The 8,077-nt window shown below is 44.8% G+C and overlaps 1 protein-coding gene and 1 long non-coding RNA gene across 2 annotated transcripts; both read right to left on the bottom strand.

Annotated features, from left to right (window-relative positions):
- Positions 1 to 1,387: 1,387 nt before the first annotated feature.
- Positions 1,388 to 3,960, bottom strand: LOC124041055 (macrophage mannose receptor 1-like). Its single transcript, XM_046358220.1, has 3 exons — positions 3,804 to 3,960; positions 2,499 to 2,664; positions 1,388 to 1,929 (listed from the first exon to the last, which is right to left on the bottom strand). Exons 1-3 carry the CDS (start codon positions 3,924 to 3,926, stop codon positions 1,688 to 1,690), a joined length of 531 nt encoding a protein of 176 aa, XP_046214176.1. The 5' UTR covers positions 3,927 to 3,960; the 3' UTR covers positions 1,388 to 1,687.
- A 22-nt stretch (positions 3,961 to 3,982) lies between these two features.
- LOC124041054 lies at positions 3,983 to 4,535 on the bottom strand. The gene is made up of 3 exons (XR_006839842.1): positions 4,464 to 4,535; positions 4,182 to 4,275; positions 3,983 to 4,037 (listed from the first exon to the last, which is right to left on the bottom strand). It is a non-coding gene; the product is annotated as an uncharacterized LOC124041054 (long non-coding RNA).
- Positions 4,536 to 8,077: the final 3,542 nt, after the last annotated feature.

The raw sequence follows: 8,077 nt of genomic DNA, 5'->3' as shown, positions 1-8,077 counted from the left end.
AATCCACACACAGTGAAGTATGGTGTTAATCCACACACAGTGAAGTATGGTGTTAATCCACACACAGTGAAGTATGGTGTTAATCCACACACAGTGAAGTATGGTGTTAATCCACACACAGTGAAGTATGGTGTTAATCCACACACAGTGAAGTATGGTGTTAATCCACACACAGTGAAGTATGGTGTTAATCCACACACAGTGAAGTATGGTGTTAATCCACACACAGTGAAGTATGGTGTTAATCCACACACAGTGAAGTATGGTGTTAATCCATTTACTTTCTTTACGGTTTGTTCTACCCAAAGAAGTGCACAGTTCATGGAAAACTGCATCCCAGTTCCAGTTCATGGAAAACTGCATCCCAGTTCCAGTTCATGGAAAACTGCATCCCAGTTCCAGTTCATGGAAAACTGCATCCCAGTTCCAGTTCATGGAAAACTGCATCCCAGTTCCAGTTCATGGAAAACTGCATCCCAGTTCCAGTTCATGGAAAACTGCATCCCAGTTCCAGTTCATGGAAAACTGCATCCCAGTTCCAGTTCATGGAAAACTGCATCCCAGTTCCAGTTCATGGAAAACTGCATCCCAGTTCCAGTTCATGGAAAACTGCATCCCAGTTCCAGTTCATGGAAAACTGCATCCCAGTTCCAGTTCATGGAAAACTGCATCCCAGTTCTCCCCTTTTCTCCCTGAAGCGTTCACCATTTCACTCCACACCAGGATGTAAAAGCATTAGATAGGTGTATCCGTCTGGGTACTAAAGCATTAGATAGGTGTATCCGTCTGGGTACTAAAGCATTAGATAGGTGTATCAGTCTGTGTCCTAAAGCATTAGATAGGTGTATCAGTCTGGGTACTAAAGCATTAGATAGGTGTATCAGTCTGGGTACTAAATCATTAGATAGGTGTATCCGTCTGGGTACTAAAGCATTAGATAGGTGTATCAGTCTGGGTACTAAAGCATTAGATAGGTGTATCCGTCTGGGTACTAAAGCATTAGATAGGTGTATCAGTCTGGGTACTAAAGCATTAGATAGGTGTATCAGTCTGTGTCCTAAAGCATTAGATAGGTGTATCAGTCTGGGTACTAAAGCATTAGATAGGTGTATCAGTCTGGGTACTAAATCATTAGATAGGTGTATCCGTCTGGGTACTAAAGCATTAGATAGGTGTATCAGTCTGGGTACTAAAGCATTAGATAGGTGTATCAGTCTGTGTCCTAAAGCATTAGATAGGTGTATCAGTCTGGGTACTAAAGCATTAGATAGGTGTATCAGTCTGTGTCCTAAAGCATTAGATAGGTGTATCAGTCTGGGTACTAAAGCATTAGATAGGTGTATCAGTCTGTGTCCTAAAGCATTAGATAGGTGTATCAGTCTGGGTACTAAAGCATTAGATAGGTGTATCAGTCTGGGTACTAAAGCATTAGATAGGTGTATCAGTCTGTGTCCTAAATCATCAGTCTGGGTGCCACCTTTCTTCCAACAATTCAGTCAACCAGTCCAGACTTGGAGGAGAATGGGAGAGAATGGGAGATGGGCCCTGTCCAAAAAATGCACCATTTTATAACGGCACCCCGTATAAGGCCTGGCATATTGAATGTGAACGCATGTACCCTGAAGAGTTCTGAATGTAATGTGTTACATGGCCTCAAATCTCCTCTCTCTCCTGACAAGTCAACTTGTCAGAAATCACGGGGATTCAATAGGACGGCATTTTTCGACACACCCTTGGATTTGAGGCTCCTCCTACCTTTACGTGTACAGCTGGTGGAGGCGTCGGCCCACTCTATGTCATTAATGACGAAGCTGTAGCAGTGCCCTCTGAAAGGCAACCAGAACCAGGGAGTGTTTCTACCACTGATCTCCTCCTGCTCCTCCTGGATACATTCCCCAGGGTACTGGGGTGGGGCCGTGGGCGGGACGGCTGTGGGGGGAACAAACCAAAAGGATTACAGCACTGCACAGGGATTAACCAATAGGATATCCTCTCTGGGAGACACTAGCCAATGGTATTACGGAGCAGCATAAGGACCAACCAATAGGATCCTTCCCAGCCTGCTGCTTTCACACACTGGGGTAGGTACCTGTCTCACCTGGGGACTACCAACAGACTGGGGTAGGTACCTGTCTCAGCTGGTGACTACTAACACACTGGGGTAGGTACCTGTCTCACCTGGGGACTACCAACACACTGGGGTAGGTACCTGTCTCACCTGGTGACTACTAACACACTGGGGTAGGTACCTGTCTCACCTGGAGACTACTAACACACTGGGGTAGGTACCTGTCTCACCTGGTGACTACTAACACACTGGGGTAGGTACCTGTCTCACCTGGTGACTACTAACACACTGGGGTAGGTACCGGTCTCACCTGGTGACTACTAACACACTGGGTTAGGTACCTGTCTCACCTGGGGACTACTAACACACTGGGGTAGGTACCTGTCTCACCTGACAACTACTAACACACTGGGGTAAGTGACTGTCTTACCTGGGGACTGCTTACACACACTGGGGTAGGTGTTGTTACAAAGGGCTGTCTTCCAGGTGCCTTCCACATCCAGGTAGACACAGGGCCGGTCTCTGCTGGGCTCGTCTTGGGCCCACCGGTTCATGCTCAAGGGCCAGCCGTCCATCCACCTGAAGTAGCCGTGCGTCTGAAAAAACAAACCACTACAGCTGTAAGTCAGTTGGTAGAGCACGGCGCTCCCAACGTCACTCTCATGGGTTTGATTCCTGCTGGCACCGCCCTGACGATCTGAACTCCATGTTACATTACAGTACTCCAGCCTTTCCTGACGATCTGAACTCCATGTTACATTACAGTACACTAGCCTTTCCTGACGATCTGAACTCCATGTTACATTACAGTACACTAGCCTTTCCTGATGATCTGAACTCCATGTTACATTACAGTACACTAGCCTTTCCTGACGATCTGAACTCCATGTTATATTACAGTACACTAGCCTTTCCTGACAATCTGAATCCCATGTTATATTACAGTACTATACTATAGTATTACTACAACCAGTCTCTATCACCCCTCAGATACTATAGTATTACTACAACCAGTCTCTATCACCCCTCAGATACTATAGTATTACTGATGTACCAACCAGTCTCTATCACCCCTCAGATACTATAGTATTACTGATGTACCAACCAGTCTCTATCACCCCTCAGATACTATAGTATTACTACAACCAGTCTCTATCACCCTCAGATACTATAGTATTACTACAACCAGTCTCTATCACCCCTCAGATACTATAGTATTACTACAACCAGTCTCTATCACCCCTCAGATACTATAGTATTACTACAACCAGTCTCTATCACCCTCAGATACTATAGTATTACTACAACCAGTCTCTATCACCCCTCAGATACTATAGTATTACTGATGTACCAACCAGTCTCTATCACCCCTCAGATACTATAGTATTACTGATATAACAACCAGTCTCTATCACCCCTCAGATACTATAGTAATACTGATGTACCAACCAGTCTCTATCACCCCTCAGATACTATAGTATTACTACAACCAGTCTCTATCACCCCTCAGATACTATAGTATTACTGATGTACCAACCAGTCTCTATCACCCTCAGATACTATAGTATTACTGTAACCAGTCTCTATCACCCCTCAGATACTATAGTATTACTTATGCTCCATCATGTCTTGAGTATAGATATGTTCCAAGTTTCACCCAGAATCCAACAGTACCAATAACCTGCCTGTTCTGAGGAGGAGCCCGTTGCACCTGAAGAGACAGCTAGTACTGTACCTCATTCCTATTGAGTCCAATCCACAGTGGTGTCTGCAGCTTCAGAGCCTGCAGCTCCAGGTAGGCTACTGACAGTTCATCCAGGGTGCTAGCCAGCTGGCCCTCCTCAGCCTCACACTGCATCCGGGCTTCGGGCCATGTCCTGTTCTGGGGCAGCACCTTGTAGGAGTCGTTGGGCCAGCTTCACCCAGCCTCTAGGTAACACTGTCGGTGTCGGGACTGGGATGCCTGAGTCTAGGAGGACAGAGCAACACTTAGTCACATTACAAATCACAGGGCCGAGGATGGAGACAAAAAGGAGGAGGAAGAAGAGGATGAAGAGTAGGGGAGAGAAAGAAGGAGAGAGCGAGAGAAGAGGAGGAGAATGTCTGTTCTCACCAACTTTACGCTGACAGATGAAGCCGTGTGGTTCGTTGCAGGACCTGATTTCCCATTTTCCCAAGATGGAGGAGGAACTGGCCATCACAATACACTGTGAGACAAAGATGATCAATATCGACAACATTCACAGTCACAGACTTAATTCCCTCATATCCTAGAGCTTTGAGCAAAATGTAAGTCTAGCACTTTAAATAATACATTATTAATATGTTATTATATCCGATTTATTGTGTGTAATTCTCATTTTGAATGGTGATAGTTAGTTTAAATTGATCTTACCCGACTAGCCTGAGAGGAAAGCATATCCATGTACCACTACAATTAGAAATGGTATACGTTAGTGGTATTCATTAAGAAATTGTTCTAGAGATAAAGTAAACGATGGGGATTTAATCAATGTGTTTCAGTATAATGTGTAAACGATAGGATTTAGTCAATGTGTTTCAGTATAATATGTATTTAAACATATGTACAGTAGGCCTGTCGGTGTGTATACAAAATGTTTAGCTGGTGAAAGTATACCCCTTGTATTCACATTTTGCTGTTTTAAAATTACATTAATTGTTTTTGTCAAAAATGTTCAAGCACATTTGGTTGGAAATCTTTGATGGAGAAGCAATATTCAAACTTTGTTTCTGTTTTTTTAAGCAGATTAAAGTCAGGATTGAGACTGGGCCATTCACTCTACACCTATTGGAAAGCCATTCTGGTGTGTCTTTGGCATTCACATGTGTGTAATTAGGATTTCTTGTCCCTGGGATAGTTCAAGAATGTCTTGTCCCTGGGATAGTCCCAGGGTTTCTTGTTCCTGGGATAGTCCCAGGGCTTTCTTGTTCCTGGGATAGTCCCAGGGCTTTCTTGTTCCTGGGATAGTCCCAGGGCTTTCTTGTTCCTGGGATAGTCCCAGGGCTTTCTTGTTCCTGGGATAGTCCCAGGGCTTTCTTGTTCCTGGGATAGTCCCAGGGTATCTTGTCCCTGGGATAGTCCCAGGGCTTTCTTGTCCCTGGGATAGTCCCATGCTATCTTGTTCCTGGGATAGTCCCATGCTTTATTGTCCCTGGATAGTCCCAGGGTTTCTTGTTCCTGGGATAGTCCCAGGGTTTCTTGGTCCCTGGGATAGTCCCAGGGTTTCTTGGTCCCTGGGATAGTCCCAGGGTTTCTTGGTCCCTGGGATAGTCCCAGGGTTTCTTGTTCCTGGGAAAGTCCCAGGGTTTCTTGTCCCAGGGTTTCTTGTTCCTGGGATAGTCCCAGGGTTTCTTGGTCCTGGGATAGTCCCAGGGTTTCTTGTCCCTGGGATAGTCCCAGGGTTTCTTGTTCCTGGGAAAGTCCCAGGGTTTCTTGTCCCTGGGATAGTCCCAGAGTTCTCAGAAGACAGAGGTAATCTTTCCTATTCTTTTTTACATGGGCTCTGCTCATGGCATGTCTTTTGATCCTGACACCTTCCCCAAAGAGGCATTGACCAAGTATGAACTCTGGGGTGTTTCCAACCAGTATGATCTCTGGGGGTGTTTCCAACCAGTATAAACTCTGGGGTGTTTCCAACCAGTATGAACTCTGGGGTGTTTCCAACCAGTATGATCTCTGGGGGTGTTTCCAACCAGTATAAACTCTGGGGTGTTTCCAACCAGTATGAACTCTGGGGTGTTTCCAACCAGTATGATCTCTGGGGTGTTTCCAACCAGTATGATCTCTGGGGTGTTTCCAACCAGTATGATCTCTGGGGTGTTTCCAACCAGTATGATCTCTGGGGTGTTTCCAACCAGTATGATCTCTGGGGTGTTTCCAACCAGTATGAACTCTGGGGTGTTTCCAACCAGTATGATCTCTGGGGTGTTTCCAACCAGTATGATCTCTGGGGTGTTTCCAACCAGTATGATCTCTGGGGTGTTTCCAACCAGTATGAACTCTGGGGTGTTTCCACCAAGTATGAACTCTGGGGTGTGAAGACATACACAATCAATACATTCTTTCACTTTGAATATGTGGAATAGATCTGTCAGAAAAAAACATAACTTAATTCCTTTTTTACTTCATTTTAACGCAGCAAAATGTGAAAACCGTGCAAAGCGTGTGTAGACTTTCACTAGGTCCTGTGTGTGTATGTCTGTGTTTACTTAAAGTTTGAAGGGACTTTACCTGACTATGGTGATGCCATCGCGATGGGAACATCTGTGACAATTAAGAAACAAAATATTACATATTAGGGGTATTAGGGGTACATATTAGGGGTACATATTATTAAGAATAATTATTGGTTTAGGGATAAAATTAGCAAATTAAACTCAAAGTAAACTAACACATGTCCAGTGTGCCACACAGTGTTCCAGGCTGTAATGTATGTGTATATTATGTAAAATGTTACCCAATTTTCACCACTGAGCAAATGTATTAAGGTCTGCTGAGCACAAACTTGAAAGTTGTGAAAAGTCTGTGCAACGTCCAGCGCACGTTTACTGTGAACACTGAGGCTGTACCCACTTAAGTTAGTTTTACTGTGAACACTGAGGCTGTACCCACTTACGTTAGTTTTACTGTGAACACTGAGGCTGTACCCACTTAAGTTAGTTTTACTGTGAACACTGAGGCTGTACCCACTTAAGTTAGTTTTACTGTGAACACTGAGGCTGTACCCACTTAAGTTAGTTTTACTGTGAACACTGAGGCTGTACCCACTTAAGTTAGTTTTACTGTGAACACTAAGGCTGTACCTGCTGTAAGTTATAGTTTTACTGTGAAAAAAGAGGCTGTACCTGCTTTAACTTACAGTTTTAACAGTGGACAAGTAGGCTAATGTGGCTATTTGATCATAATGTAGGCCTAGCAGACAGGCTTACCATCAAAAACGATGGAGAAAATGCATCTCATAACATTTTAACATGGAAATAGCTGCTCTATCATTCAGTCTACAGTAGCAGCCAATGTGTGGTGTTCAATTATAGGCCAACATTCCATGAGACTTTTGCAACACATGCAGGGCTTGACATGAACCTGTTTATCCACATTTGGTTGGAAATATTAGATGGAGGAGCAATATTCAAACATAGTTTCTGTTTTTTAAGCAGATTAAAGTCAGGACTGAGACTGTACCATTCAGGAGCACTAAACACCTATTGGAAAGCCATTCTGTTGTGTCTTTGGCATTCAAATGTGTGTAAATAGGCTTTCTTGTCCCAGGGATTTTTGTCCCCGGGAAAGTCCCAATGTTTCTTGTCCCTGGTTAGTCCCAGGGATACTTGTTCCTGGGATAGTCCCAGGGTTTCTTGTTCCTGGGATAGTCCCAGGGTTTATTGTTCCTGGGATAGTCCCAGGGTTTAGTGTCCCTGGATAGTCCCAGGGTTTCTTGTCCCTGGATAGTCCCAGGGTTTCTTGTCCCTGGATAGTCCCAGGGTTTCTTGTCCCTGGATAGTCCCAGGGATTCTTGTCCCTGGATAGTTCCAGGGTTTCTTGTCCCTGGATAGTCCCAGGGTTTCTTGTCCCTGGATAGTCCCAGGGTTTCTTGTCCCTGGGATAGTCCCAGGGTTTCTTGTCCCTGGATAGTCCCAGGGTTTCTTGTCCCTGGATAGTCCCAGGGTTTCTTGTCCCTGGATAGTCCCAGGGTTTCTTGTCCCTGGATAGTCCCAGGGTTTCTTGTCCCTGGGATAGTCCCAGGGTTTCTTGTCCCTGGATAGTCCCAGGGTTTCTTGTCCCTGGATAGTCCCAGGGTTTCTTGTCCCTGGATAGTCCCAGGGTTTCTTGTTCCTGGGATAGTCCCAGGGTTTCTTGTCCCTGGGATAGTCCCAGAGTTCTCAGAAGACAGAGGTAATCTTTCCTATTCTTTTTTACATGGGCTCTGCTCATGGCATGTCTTTTGATCCTGACACCTTCCCCAAAGAGGCATTGACCAAGTATGAACT

Source organism: Oncorhynchus gorbuscha, linkage group LG08, assembly GCF_021184085.1.
Source record: "Oncorhynchus gorbuscha isolate QuinsamMale2020 ecotype Even-year linkage group LG08, OgorEven_v1.0, whole genome shotgun sequence".
NCBI classification, from domain to species: Eukaryota; Metazoa; Chordata; class Actinopteri; order Salmoniformes; family Salmonidae; genus Oncorhynchus; species Oncorhynchus gorbuscha.
Note: the sequence above shows the minus strand (reverse complement) of the source record. Positions and strands in the feature narration are given on the sequence as shown.

Coding starts and splice junctions, on each gene's coding strand:
- LOC124041055 (XM_046358220.1), bottom strand. CDS start 3,926: ATGCAGTGTGAGGCTGAGGAGGGCCAGCTGGCTAGCACCCTGGATGAA. Junction 2,665..3,803: donor TTGGACTCAATAGGAATGAG/GTACAGTACTAG, acceptor TTGTTTTTTCAG/ACGCACGGCTACTTCAGGTG. Junction 1,930..2,498: donor TGTGTGTAAGCAGTCCCCAG/GTAAGACAGTCA, acceptor TTCCCCCCACAG/CCGTCCCGCCCACGGCCCCA.